Below are 15,072 nucleotides of genomic sequence, written 5' to 3'. Positions count from 1 at the left end.
AGACCATTTCTAGGTTCTAGAGGCATGGGCGACCAGTGAAGAGATCAAGTGAAGGGCCAGATGCATCTGTCGGGTCCTTTGTGAGGTCTTTGCTGAAATTTTTTCATGTTTCTTAAGAACATGACTTTCAGATACTGATCATCTACTGAAGATGATTCTTCAATGCGTTGTAAGGACACACTACACGCCATGCCAAAATATGCCAAATATTTAGATATTTGAATTACCTTATTGGCCAAAAACACTACTTTTTTCCTGTCAGACTGCTTTGTCATTTTTCATAGATTCAACAAAAGAAATGATGTTCTTTTACCACAGGCTGCAAAATAACAAGAGTGCCTAAAGATATCATTTAAAACTGGTTCTTGGCTACATTTTCTGGATGCGTAGACACAACACTGATTCATCCCTCGAGTTACTTGCCTTTTTTAAAAGATTACAAGAACGTCTGGCTCTTTGAAAATGAAAAGAACCAAAGGGTGGCTCAAGACTTTTGCACAGCACTTTAAACACAGGAACAGGAGAGAAAAAGAGCTATAAGGGGTAACATTTAAAAAAATGAGGAAAGCTGAATGGGAGAGGTGAGTAAGCTCCTGGAGGAAGGGTCTGTCAGAATTTGACAGCTGGCCCACGGTGCAAAATGTGCAAAGCACAATAATCCGAAAACAGCATCTTACCTGTTCATGTAAACTATTACTTCATATTTCATTTTTCCTCCTCAATTTCTCCACATCTATTTACGGCTCTTTCTCCAAAGGAGGTGGTAAGTGGCACATACGTCCGACATCTATTTCTTGCAGGACTCAAGCTGTAATAAAGCAGCCCCAGAGCTCTTGGATTCTTGTTATTTGTGAATATATTCCATGCTGTGGTGAGACAAATTCCTCTCTGCCCACTGTGCGTGTGGGTGTTTGTGTTATATTTCCCCAGGAGTTACGGTCTACCAATGAAACAGTGTGTAATTATGTTTTCACTTGCCGCTTTACTATTTCCATTTGTATTTTTGGTTTTGTGTATATGCGTCCAGTCCCTCCAGTGATCCTGGTCTATCCAGAGACACAGGCTCAGGAGCCCGGCGTATCTGCCAGCCTCCACTGCCACGCCGACGGCATCCCAAATCCCAAACTCCTTTGGCTGAAGAATGGCATGGATCTGCAGCCCAGATCCTCCAAACAGCTCTCTCTCATAGGTGAGTTTTGCAGTGTTTTGCTATCAGCATATTTTGTGCTTTAGCGGACTCTGTGTGTCACAGCTCGGTGGTAAAGCGATTTCTTCCAAGTGCACAATACGCAGCAACAACAGTGTACAATGGAAAAAGCATAAATCTTTATAAACCACCACAATGTATAAGACTAATGAAAACAAATCTTGAAACTCAAGCTGCTATTTTATATAAGCAACTTTTTTTTATTGAAAACCAGAGGCGGAGCCAGACATTTGAAACACCCGGGGCTTAGCCCTAAAAGGTAGTATGCATGTGGGATTTTTTTTTTTTTTTTTGGGGGGGGGGGGGGGGGGGGTTAGAAATGACTGAAAGATTAATAGGCTCTGTTTTGAGTTTTGTTCAAAAAAGAATGACTTCATATAGGGAAAAATATATATCACATGTGCAGGACACCTTAAACTAGTTTTTTAATTAAGCAGCAAGGCAGAACAAAGTCGGGGCTGTATCAAGACACGAGGACTAAACCCCAATTCAACCAGACCCAGAACTGATCCGGAATTAAAACAGGACTACAACAGTTCAAAATCAGGACTACTGAGGACTTAACCAAGACAGAACCAGAATCAGAACTAGATGATAGTAGCACTAAAAATCATCATATACCTGCACTACACTTGTTTTTTTAATTCTACCAAAGTCCACTATTTAGATTGAGAAAAGTTTATATAATTATTTAGCCTTGTTGTGCAAACAAGCCTGCATAACTTAATAAATGTAGAATTTGAAAAATAGCAAACCTAAAAAGAAACACTAGGTACAAGATACATGAGGACCTATGATACGGTGATACTTTTGGTAAACAACCATTTGACTAACATGTGTGTCTCACCTGCTCTTGTTCCATCTCTGTTCTGTCCTCATTCTCCATCTCCCTCTCTGTTCCTCTCTCTCCCTGTTTGTGCTGACAATCATCAAATATACAGTTGAAACCAGATATTTACAAACTCTTCAGATCAAAACACAAACACTTTTTTAATTGTAACATCAAATCAGACTAAATGTTTATTTTTTTAGATTGATAAATATAAAAAACATATTTGTTAACTTTAAGAGTAAAGAGAGAAACTATCTGTATTTCTTAATTGCAAATGGCACCAAATTGTATTCAAAATTGAGCCACACTTATGGAGCTCCACAGTTCTTTTTCTGGTGTTTTGGTTGACATCTCTTGATTTTCCCATTTCAAAGAAACAGGCTCTGTGTTTTGCCTTATATGCATCCACAGCTGTGCCACCAATTTACTCACATGGACTCTACTAACCTATCAGAAGCTTCTTCAGCTCAGAATGGAATCGTCTGGAGTTTTCTTATTAATTAACAATAAACTTAGTGTATATGTACTCCTAAATTTGATCAAAGTGATAAAAAATAGACAGCTCTGTCTCTCTTTATTCTGACATTTAACTAATTCAAAAGATATTTCAATATTTATCTAAAACAAAAGTTTACTCTAAATTGATGTTGTACAGTAAAAATGTTTTATGTTTTCTCCCTAAAGTGTATGTAAATATCTGGTTACAAATGTGAATATTCTGCTGTGTACTGAAATCCCTCTTGTTTTGCATAGAAATATACTGAACAACATACAAAGCATAATATATAAAATAACATTTACCTGAGTTTTTTCTTTGAAAGAACCCTCTAATGTCCATTCTTATATTTCAGTACATAACTGAAACCTATTTAGTCGGGGAGGGTAAGAACTGAAAATATGAAATAAACACACGTAAGCTAAGACTCTCTAAAAAAAAAATAGCATTTGTTCGGCTTTTCATTTCGCCATTTGTTGATTCACTTGAAGAGCAAGTAACGTAATATTGGTCAAGTGATCAGTTTGATATCAATCTTTCGTGATACACCGTCATATTTACATTATTTGTACGGTACGAATGATTTGCTTTGGTACCTGGTCAAACTTAAGCTCCCCTTAGTATGGCTGGCTCCGTTTCTCCAACAGCGCACTCACAGGCAGCAGCTGCCCCGCCCTCTCGCTCAGTCGCTTAGTGCCTGAGCTCGGATCATACCAATATCAGGGGGGATTCACGCACAGTCGTAAATTCCCACAGTGTGCACTATGTGCTTCGAATATTGTGTGTACTTTTTGTTTTATACAGTTGTCAGCCAGGCATCTAACTATGAAAAAATTACACTCCAAAAGACCCCGGGCTTCTGACAAAACAACCCGGGCTTAAGCCCAGTAAGCCACCCCCACGCTCCGCCCCTGTTGAAAACTCAGTGGTTCCACTTGTCCACAGTAATAATTTCTCATGTACTTTCAGTTTATTTGCATTCTGTACCACTGTGATGAAACCATGATTGAAAAGAAATTCAGCTGCCCTCTTTCACTACATCCTTTTGCTCCTCTGACAATGTAAACATACTCATTATTAGATGGTGAATGAGATGGGAGATTGAAGATAAAAAGAAATACACTGTGTGACAGAAGACGGCAACAACTTATTTGGGCAAGAAGGCTTTTTTGTTTTATGATACACTCTCAATATCAGAGAGAGGAAGCACAACTTCCCTTTTTACGGCCTAGTTCTCATTAAAGGAAAGTTTATTGGCTGTGTGTGGGTCATTACCTATGGTAATAGCCTGTTATCAACCCTTAGACACTCAAACAAGGAGGTTCTGCAACGTTCACCACCGTATAAACACTGCAGTAGCTGCTGTTTCAGATTTACCAACTAATATGGGCAGCAGAAAGGGGCAGCAGCCCTATTTAAAGTGATCATTTGTACTTATTCAATAAACAACATCTAGGTAAGTGAAAAGAATAGCATGGAAAAGCAAATTATGTAGCGCAGAGTTCCTTTTTTTTCAATCTGGCCGTGGTTGGGGAGGAAGTGATCAAAGCACAGGAAGAGTAATTCACCATTTTATTTCCACAACGCACTTGTATTGATGGGAGTTTAATAAAGATAATATAAAGTCTTGCCCCTATCCTCATTTTTTTCATAGGTTTCTGTAAAATTTGAACAACGCACTGACAGCTGATAGTAAAAAGTATTGATTGCGAGCCACAGTAGAACTGTAAAGGAAGTACTGCAGTGCTGAAAACACTGTTAGAACACTGCCTCATATTTTCTGTCATTTAGTTTGTTATCAAACAGGAAACGCAGGGAAATCTCAACATGTGAGATTACAGATAATTCCTCTGACCCAGAAGAATCAGTGGATTGTTTTTTCTCTTTTTTTGGAGTGTGTGTGTGTGTGTGTGTGTGTGTTGGGGGGGGGCAATATATTTCTGTACCACCTACCTTGTTGGTCAAGGGTAGCTTATTAACTTAAGCTGCATTTGTGGTCACTGAATTGAAAAATATATCTGAATTGTTTAGTAGCAATTATAAGGCTACAGAGCATCACAATGGAAGCCGATAACACATTAAGTGAGACCACTGATGAATTGCTATCACTGTGTGTCTGTGCAGCCTCTCTCGTGTCATGTAACCTTTTTTAATTTACTCTTTCTTACTTGAGGTCGAGCAGTTCACTTGTGGTGTGCAAAAATGTAATACAACAGTGAGTTAAAAGGTGCTTTAAAGCCCAATAAAGCTAACAGGAGCTGCTGAGTCAGGTGACATGTCCTGTTCACCTATGCAGTAATCCTGCGGGGAGCCGTTTAAGAAAATGAGATCGCTTCAGCTTAAGACAAAACCAGTCACATCATCACAGGCGCTGCAAACATGCAGAGGATATAAACACTCATTTAAGTGCTTGATTCAGTGGTTTTTAATAAGAATTGATCAGAACATCAGTATGAATTAGAAGTAATTAAAGTGCTGTCTCATTCCATGAGACGTTAGAAGTGCTTTAAGGCACTCTCACTTCAAAGCGTTGCACGCATTTCCTCCGATAAAAGAGAATTATTATCAGAATCCAAAAGACATTTCAGTAATGTGAAAAGCTTTGCATCAATGTCTGTGTTGTTTTTTTTCCTAACCCACTGGGCATGAATTAGAAGGTTAAGATGAAGAACAATTGGTTTTTTTTCTCTTTTTTTTAACAAGCTGTGTGCGGCATTGTTGTTTATGGATTCTATAGAAAGACCTCCATTAAAAATGCTTTAAGTTTTAGCAGGTGGAACACATGATATCCTGTATATGTGAGGAAAAATGATGGTGCCTATGTTTGATGTTATCTAAATGTTATGTCAGGTGATGTATAGAAAGGGGTGAAAATGAAAGCTTGCTTTAATGTTTTTATACATCCTGGATTGTAAGAGCTCCACTGTGACAAATTCCCCTCGTGTGATCAATGAAGTACTACAGGAAGGATCAGAGAGCAGCTCTAGATCACAAAGCTACAGCATGCCACAGCAAACATCAGAGAGCTCACCTCTGATGTTGACTTTTGTCTCTAAACGTCACCAGCATCACCTGTCGCTATCGATTCAGAATATGATTCTGAAACTTGAGAGCAACAGTGTTGTGCTGCACAGTATCTATGGGACAAAACTGTAACTCATGTATGTGCAGCAGCATACAACCAGTAAAACTATTATAGTAAATACTATAATTAGGTATCTTAATTAAAATAAATAGCAATGTGCTTTACTTTTATTAAACTTTTTTTAAACAATAAATTTGAAAATTCAACAATAATTATATATTAGCAATATAAAATATAATTATGAGATTGTGCATACTGGTTAATTTACCACTACAGAAATGTAAAAAAAAAATTTTTGGTTGTTACTAGTACTAGGGCTGGGCCATATCATACCGTTCACGGTAATACCGGTATAATGTTGGGCAACGATTAGAAAATGAAATATTGCGATAGAATATGGGTAAAACCCGCATGCGCAGTGCCTTTGTTTTCATACGCACATGGCGGAAAAAGCATGGCGGCGATGGAGAATGAGAAGAGCGAAAGCAGATCGTTGAATGAAACGGATGAACCAGAACTGGTTTGTAAAAATGCTGCAACTTCAGTGCTGTGGAACTGGTTTGGCTTTCATCCGTCAGATACACAACAAAGCACTATTTTTGGTAGCGCATGCTAGCAGGCCGTCGTTATTACCGTGTTTTTTTGAAAATTTGGCACACTTAAAATCAATCCTTTGATTTTTCTGAAAATCGACAGATTATAATCCCGTGTGCCTTATGTATGAATTCTGGTTGTGTTTACTGACCTCGAAACGATTTTATTTGGTACACGACGCTCGAAAATCTGTCAAATGTTTTAGTACGACTTTGCTAAGCTACGAACCCGCAGCATTTTGATGGATTGTCGTAGCATTACGGCTATCGTAGGCAGGAGCCTCGCGGAGTGATACGTACTGCGCTTCAACATAATATTACTGTATTGTGTGTGTATAACCTCTTTTTAAGTTTTGTGGATATTAAACATGGTTATGCTGAGGAAATGTCAGCCAATTTCCACTGGAAATGCCTTTTGGTTAAACTGTCAGCAAGGAATTTGCATTTGCACTGTTAAATTTTTATATAACTTTAATGCACATAAAAAACAGCTGCTTGTTTAAGTAAAATACATTGATGTTTGTTTGTTTTTTGCACTAATAAAGTTGTGGAGTTGTAAAGTATTTTGTCTAGTGTCAATTATATCGTCAGTTATATCGTCATCGCAAATTTTCAAATGTATATCGTGATAAATATTTTTGGTCATATCGCCCTGCCCTAACCAGTACTGTTAATTTAGGACACCTGTTGTATAAATCTTTGGATAGTGGGATAATAAATTTATATTATTTTGATTGAATACTATTAAATGTATTCATCAACCACAGCGACCAGATATAGACCAGAAGAGAGTCTGACCAAGTTGTACATGCTGCTACAATGTAGCTACAATGTCTCTGATTTCATTGAGATAAAAAATGCCTGTGGACACAAGAATATTGATCAAACTCTGTGGGGTTTTTTTTTTTATAGCTCCCAGGTGTCTTTAGTCTCTATTCCCCTGCACCTTTGATGACACATTACTTGCATTATTATTGTGTTTGGTTCATTGTGCTTCTGTTAGATGCACGACCACACATATATTCATGATTCGACCACAGAATTTTAACACAGTGGAGATGTCGAATTTGTTGAATAAATTTAAAAGTTTGTTTTAAAAAAATAAACACTCTGAATATGGTTGTAGTGTATAGTAGCTTTGCATCAGTAATGTGTATACCTGTTTGATTTTGTTTCCTCTCCTCTTTAGCGAACGGTAGTGAACTCTTTATTGGCAGCGTGCGCTACGAGGACACAGGAGCTTACACGTGCATTGCCAAGAATGAAGTGGGAGTGGATGAGGACATCTCGTCTCTGTTTGTTGAAGATTCGGCTAAGAAGACTCGTAAGTCCTACAGAGTCACAGTTCACTATTTATGTAAGAAGTCAATATTTGAATTGATAAGAGTTACTCTAAAAGAAAAGCTTAGAAAATAATATTTTGGAAAAAATCATTCCCGACATGAAAGTATTGTGAAGGGTGAACTGAGGTACTGATGACACTGAGATCAGAAACAACACTGGTCAACTTGCCTGTTCGCCTCCCACTGCTGCTCATGTGGATCCACTACCTGCAAGGTTACTGTAAAAGAAAAGGACTCTGCTGTTTAAGCCAGCACCCAAGTATATTTTGATTTTAAGCTTTTCTACTTGTTTAAGCCTTGGACAGGTGGCGTGATAAGAACTCTTATTGTCTTTGTGCTCACAAAGCATTTTGATTGCGCTTACAGTTACAAGCCTGCCTTCACCTGGATGCACTGTCTATACTGCTGCCTCTTTGAATGTTCAATAGAAAGGAAAGGCAGGAGCTTGATTTTGACGAGAGCAAAATGCTAATTTTGAACAGTTTTGGGTTTTTTTTTTGATGGTGCCCTTACTAATCGTTGAGAAATCTAAGCAAAGTTAGCACAGCGATACCTATTTATACAGACTAGGCTAGAACAAGACTAACATCATCCACAATAAACGATTGTCAGATCATCATGTTTAATGAAATAAAATTCAGACATGTAATAAAGACATAGCACAAACAAATTACAGTCATTTACCAACATGTGGACAGCTCTATTATTTAAAAAAAATAAGCTTGCTCAAATTTGTCCTGTGCAGACAAGCGACAGCAAATGCTCCATGCATCTCCTAAATTTTTAATGCAGTAAGTGGTGAACCTAATAAGCACCAAAACTGCTTTATGTCAGCTGACAGTGAGCCAATTCCCTATGCCTTCAGATGGTAGAAAAATAAAGAAGGAATCACCATATTCATATTAGACCAACAGTGAAGCAGCATTTCAGCAGCTGCACTTTAAAGCCACATTTCTTTTACAGTAGTATTAAGATCAAACCACAACACTATGTAGCTCTGTCGTATCCACACCAAAGCAAACATGGCTGAAACCCCAACATCACCTCCCTGGTCAAAACTGATTGTGAACAACAGTAAAAACTGAATCGTAGACAAACGGGTGTTGACTTTGTTTCCACATAGAGAAGAGGTTGCATCAGAGCATCATTAAAGTGAGAAGTACAGTAAAGACTAGATTACTGCAAACCATATGTAATTAGTCAGTGACATATGGGTTGTCGATGGCTCTGAACAGATGTCCACAGAACATCTGTCCAAATACAAGAGACAGACTAGTATTACTAAGCCCTGTTTTTAATAAACACCACTTTTAAGCTGTTTATGGTTTTGTGCATCTAATTTTAATTTGTGGCATCATATCCTTACAATTATCCCTTCCCTGTCCATGATTTCAATATCATAGACTTATGAATGCTCTTATTTTTTTAACAAGAAGTTGATTACCTCAGTGGGGTAACTAGACGAATGAAACTCAAAAGGCTGTGGTTTTGAGTCATACTCAAGGTGAGATGTTTCATCTCTTCTAACTGTTCATATAACGTGATTTTGTTTTCTCATTTTATTCTAATCAATAAAAAAGATAAGAAGGTAGAAAATAATAAGTAAGCACAAACCTTCTCTAACTCGAAAAGCTAACAACGATGTCTAAGCTTAAAATTGAAGACATAACTCAAACTGACGTTGTGGTAACATTTTTGCAAACTTTCATTTTGAAACTATTTTTCAGCAATGACTAGACACTGTGAAAACATCGCCAACGATGTTTGCTGAGACAGGGTGGCACGGATAAAAGATGAATGTCAGGCACAATAATCTCCTATTTGACCCCATTCTTTTTTATAGTAGGAAACAACAGATTTTATGGGAGACATCAAAAACTCCACGCCAGAAGAATAGAGTAGCATGTAGGTTTGTGTCTGTCTGTAATGTGTTTTCCTGAGGTTGATTCACTGAAGTAAAGACCTGCTCGTGGGGAATAGTTCAGTCAGCCTATCCGGGAACAGGAACAATATACCAGAAGTATTAGCAAAATAATCATGTCTGCAGTTAAGAGATCCCCCTCTGTGAACACACACAGCAAAGCAGTCACTGTGAGATTTTCAGACCACTTTTGCTTTTCAAGCACTTTAAAGAGTTTTATTTTTGTTCCTAATAAACAAAATTGCTGTTTTCTCCTATTAATCTGTACTTGAAATACCATAATGACAAACTGAGAACATTTTGCAAATGTATTAAAAATTAAAAACTAAATTCTACAGAATAAAGTATTCAGACTCTCAAATATAAGAGTTGTGGGAGGCTGCTTCAGTAGCCATTACAGCTTTGTGCCTTCTTGGCTAAGTCTATGGACGTTTGCAGTTGGCTTAGTCCTTCCTTTCTTATCACAACCTATCAATCTCTATCAAGTTAGATGGGTGGCGTCTGTGAACTGCCATCTTTAGGTCTTCCCTCAAATATCTTATGGTCTTTGAGTTTTGACCAGGGCACTTAAGGAATGTCAGGTGTTTCACTCAGACTGGTATCTATCAATCTTGCCTTTACAGCAGAGCTGCAACATGAAGTGCTTCTGAGACTGCCATCCCTTAGGCAAGATCATTTATCTCTGTGAACACTTCTGAAACACTTAAGACTGACCTTTTTGTTAGTCCATAAAATTGAGTTTAAATCAATTTAAACATTTCAGTTGGTACTGTCAAGGGAAATAGTGAGGTCAGTGACAAATGAAAGGCAGCAGATTAACTGTTTAGGGTCCAAATATACTTTATCTAGGACAATTAACTTGTCCAAAATTAGCTCTTTGTAATATGAACTCAGTGGGGGTTTTATGGCTTTGAATGGGTCTTGAGAGACTGACAATATCATAAGTCCTTTGACAGAAATCTGTGCATTTTCTTGTTATTTATGACAATTTCATGCATAAATATGCAAGCTGATCATATTTCTTTGCCTAAAATCTCTTTGGGGTCATCTAAAATGTTTCAATAAAGGGAAAAGCAGGTTTTATGAGGTACTACATTTTTTTATGGAGTAATCTCAGTTTTAAGCAGGTTTAACCTATCAAATTAAATACTTTAGCTCTCTGTAAAATTTTAGTCTTTCATTATGTTGCATCATTTGACATGTTAGCAATACCTAAAAAGAGCTCCTGGGTCAGAGAAAATTAAACAGAATAATTGATGCCACGTCTTCTCTGAAGACAAGAGTCAAGATGTCTTGATCTAAGAGGAAGCATGACCTGTCAACAGTAGTGAGGAGCATTTTGTATCTGTCAAACATAGTATTTTGGATCGACATAGCATGACAGAACTTATCTCCTGTTTCTGAAGACATTTTGCTGGGTTGGAATAATATTTTTTTCTCCTTTTTTTCTCCATTTCCTTTTGCTCAATGGCTGATTGTGCAGTTGCAAACATTCTGTGGAGAGAAGAAGGTAATACATAACACTTCTCAAAACACTTTTGCATTTTTGTGAATAGGAAAATGTGATGTGCATGTTTGTTGCTCTGCAGGGCCTGCAGCTGGCTAGCTATGACTTACCAAGATGTTTGCCCTGCTGTCCAGAAGATTCAGAGTTGTTTTGTTTCCAGCAAAACTTTTCTTTAAGTTTTCCTCCCTTGCATGCTCAAAGTGTTTCATCCTTTTCTTAGTGTGCTTTCTAACATTTTTTTTCAGGATACCTAAGGGAAACATTTGCACAGAAGCAGGGATTTTATGTATTTTACAAATAATACCACAGACCCAGCATGGTCGCTGCAAGAAAAACAGCCTTGTGATTTAGCCTTGTGATTTTCAGCAGTATATAAATCCATCCTGTATTTATGGAATAAATATTATTACCACATCAGCATTACCACAAGTACGTGCATTCGAGTAGCAGCGCATTGAAAAACTTACTGTGGTTTAGAATAGAATACGAATCAAATCTGGGTTTTTTTGTATACATTGCTACAAAGTATGTTCACCACAGGACTAAAAGAAGTCAGAGTGGTTTAGAATACAGTGTAAGCTCTTGAACTGAAGTATTTGTATCTTGTTAACAGTGGGGGTTGTAAGTGAGCAGATATTTTTTTCCGCTTTAATGACTCATGTTGCATGTTTATGTTTCATTTTTTAAATTGCTTGGCAATACAAATGGTCTGATACCTCACAGCACTTTTGTGCAAAAAGCAATATCCTAATAGTCTAACAAATCAATATCAACCACTAGTTTTTGTCTTTGCATACAGCTTGCATTTATATATGAATGCAATGTGTTTAACACATTTATTAGACCACCACCCACTGAAACGTTTATGCCACAGTTTCTTTCTTTATCTTTAAGTTTATGTAATGGTTAAAAAAAGTGATAAAATTGACAGATTTATTGCTAAACTATAATTATTTTGGGGCTCTATAATTTTTCATAATTGCTGTTTTCACAAAAAGCAGACAGAATAGTAAAGCACATTATTATTTTTTGATTAAGATACGACTTTAATATTTTAGTGATTTCTTTATGCTTGATTAATTTCTTCTAATTTATTAGGTGGTCTAATAAATTTGTTAAGCACTGTATATATGTGTGAATAATGATATGTGAAGGAGTAATAATTTGTTAGGGTTAGGGAACATAGGATTGCTGAGTCCTTGCTATGTTTTTAGCTGCTGTTTAGACTTAGCAGAATACATGTGAAAAATTGTGTTTTTAATTTATGTCTCTTGCTGTATTAGACTGTGAACAAGTTGCTGACAGGATCCTTTATAAGCGCTGTCAAACAGCTGGCAGTCACATACTGCCCATCCATGCTAACATGCTAACTGGCGTCTTGCTGTGTCTCCTCTGGCAGGAAAATTTAAATGCCAATCACAAATGACAGAAAAGATGGGAGCTGGATTTTTTTTAATTTGTATTTCTTCCCTTTTTTTATAAAAAAAAAAAGTATTTTGACAATATGTTTTCCTGTCCGCTTGTTTTGACTTTTAGGGCTAAGTGTGGGAAACATGTTCTACGTGTTTTCTGATGAGGGCATCACTCTTCTTCAGCCTAGTGAATGTGAAATACGGAGACATTTGAAGCGGACAGAGAGGATTGTCGCTACCTATGTAAGTGCATGTGAATTTAATAATGGAATAAATTAAATAAGAAGAAAATACACAAAAAGTGCCCATTTGCTAATGAGTGACCTATAGGTGAGTTTCAGGCTTCCTCTATATTTTACTAAATAGATTTCAGGATGGTGGTGTTTGTCACTGCTGAGCAGATGTGTTTTAAAATCAAATTACGGGTAAGGTAGAAGAATGCCACTCAGTGTATTCCCCATCACTTTTTTATAGTAGGTGTGGCATGCATTCATCATGCCATGGTAGAACATAAAAGTATCTCGCAGTCAGTAAAAAGGTATTAGTTTCTTACACCATAATACAAAGAATGACTATGAGGTACCAGGTGTTTATATAAGGGAAACATGTAATTATCTTTTAAAATCTCAGGCGTTTTGTCCTTTAACTTCAAGATCTTTGAGTATAGGGAGTAAATCAGGATACCCTTTCATTGTTCTGAAACCAGAAAAAACATCAAACAGAACAAACAAACTAAACATCTCTGTAACTGCTGTCAAAATAAAAACATAATGCAGCAGTGACTTTTTTTTTTTTTTTTACTTGACCACTGAAGAGAGAGGACCCCACACACTGTAAAAGGGTCCCGCCTTCTCCACATGTCTAACCCTTTGCAAATTTGGTGAGAAAGAACATTAATTCTGTGGATTTGTTAGCTTAAAGGCTAGTATGCAGGTCTTAGTAACCCATCTGTACTCGATAGCACTCCACTAGAAACTCAGGGCAGGGTTTGGTTTGGATTAACAGCCTTGCCTTTTTTTTTATTACAGACTTTCATGTGTGATACTTCAATAAGATATTTAATATTATATTTTTCTAAAAATGTGTTGGATTTACATGTAGCTAATAAGCATTTACTTATTTACTTACACAACAGCATTGTGTAGTTGCTGCAGATGTATCCTCTAGGGGTGGGTTTTGATTATCGATTTATCGCTTGGATAATGTGATATTGATTCATTAAAATCCTGAATCAATTTTTAAATATAAATGTATTTTGCCCGAAACGCCAGAATCTCAGGTTAAACCTCCCAAAATTTCAACAACTGTGTTTACGTCTTTTTTTGCGCTGGATTCTGAAGCTGCAGTTTTTATCTCTCTCCAAACAATATTGACTGAACCAGCAGCAAAAGAAGATCCAAACTATGCTTCACATTTCGCTTCACATAAGCATCGTCATGAATTCCCTCTTACTTTTTCTATTTTATTCCACAATAAAATCACATTTCCTGCAGAGCTCTCTGTCTCTCTCTCTCAGGAATAGTTTCCCATCTAAAAATCTCTGTTTTCTGCATTATTCACTTGCTTATTATTAAGCACAAGTCTACCGTTGTGTACAGCGCTGTCGGCCACTGTTTTGTTTTTTTTTTACTTTTTAAAATTATGCAAAATTGCAAAATGCTTAGCTGTGTCTTTAATAAAACCTCTGTAACTTTGCTCTGCTTCACTTCAGCAGCATCAGGTGATGTTCAGATGTTGATTAATGGTTTTCTTTCGTTTTTGTTCTACTGCAGAATATTTTTAAGGCAGTTATCTGCTATAAAAAGTCAGGCCAGGAAAATCTCCTTCATGTTTTTCTGTGTTTTATTCTCTGTTACTTTGACACAAAGACATCTGCTGTAATGCGTACACCTCTGATGAAGTCTCATAAGTGTCAGCTTTGTTTTTATAGATATAAAAATATGGATATGTACTGATAAGTGATCAGAATTACAATATTTCTGACTGTCTGAGGCAAAATTTCCCCGAATCGATTTGATTCTAGAAATCAGTGACGATACTCAGCCCTAGTATCCTCCTGCTTGTCTGGCACAAGCAATCATGTCACATTCAGAGTCTGTTAAATCCTATTTCATTCCCATTCTAATGCTCAGTTTAAACTTCAGCAGGTCATCTTGGCAATAACTACATACCTACCTGCACTGACTTACTGTCATGTGATTGGCTGATTCAGTATTTGTATTATTGAGCAGTTGAACAAGTGTACCTAACAAAGTGGCCAGCCAGTCTACATCCTATTCCCAAACAGCTCACCAGAAATCTCGTGGATAAAACCTTGAATTGTATAACTTAAAATGACAAGCAGTGGATTAACACTAATCATCGATTCTAAATTCAAAATGCCATTTAGCTTTGCATGCTGTTCAATATAGATGCTCATTTTTTAGTAAACTATGTCAGTAAGTATATAGTCAAGCCAAATTATAAAAAGTAAGTTATATTTAAGATATATTGTAATTATTTAATTAATTTATTCCATTTTTTTAAGTCCATTCTGTAGTTCTTCATTTCATTCCAGTATGAAATTACCACCTAGATCGAGGCCATCCTTCCTCCTCCTCCCTCTCTGATGTCATTGGATGACTCCTCAACTGACTAAACGTAATAGGATTACTCATGTCCATTAGTCAACAGCTC

The 15,072-nt window shown here is 36.9% G+C and overlaps 1 protein-coding gene across 1 annotated transcript in view; it reads left to right on the top strand.

Annotated features, from left to right (window-relative positions):
• Positions 1-15,072, top strand: part of fstl4 (follistatin-like 4) — a 208,942-nt gene that overhangs the window by 175,586 nt on the left and 18,284 nt on the right. The window contains exons 9-12 of the mRNA XM_084940729.1: positions 1,028-1,189; positions 7,403-7,537; positions 10,961-10,987; positions 12,521-12,639. Of these exons, the coding sequence (XP_084796855.1) occupies positions 1,028-1,189; positions 7,403-7,537; positions 10,961-10,987; positions 12,521-12,639 (443 nt within the window). The remainder of the gene's footprint in view (positions 1-1,027; positions 1,190-7,402; positions 7,538-10,960; positions 10,988-12,520; positions 12,640-15,072) is intronic.

This window comes from Perissodus microlepis, chromosome 10 (genome assembly GCF_051167445.1).
Source record: "Perissodus microlepis isolate ML-2025 ecotype Zambia chromosome 10, ASM5116744v1, whole genome shotgun sequence".
Taxonomy (NCBI): domain Eukaryota; kingdom Metazoa; phylum Chordata; class Actinopteri; order Cichliformes; family Cichlidae; genus Perissodus; species Perissodus microlepis.
The sequence above is the reverse complement of the archived record's forward strand: the minus strand, read 5'-3'. Positions and strand labels throughout refer to the sequence as shown.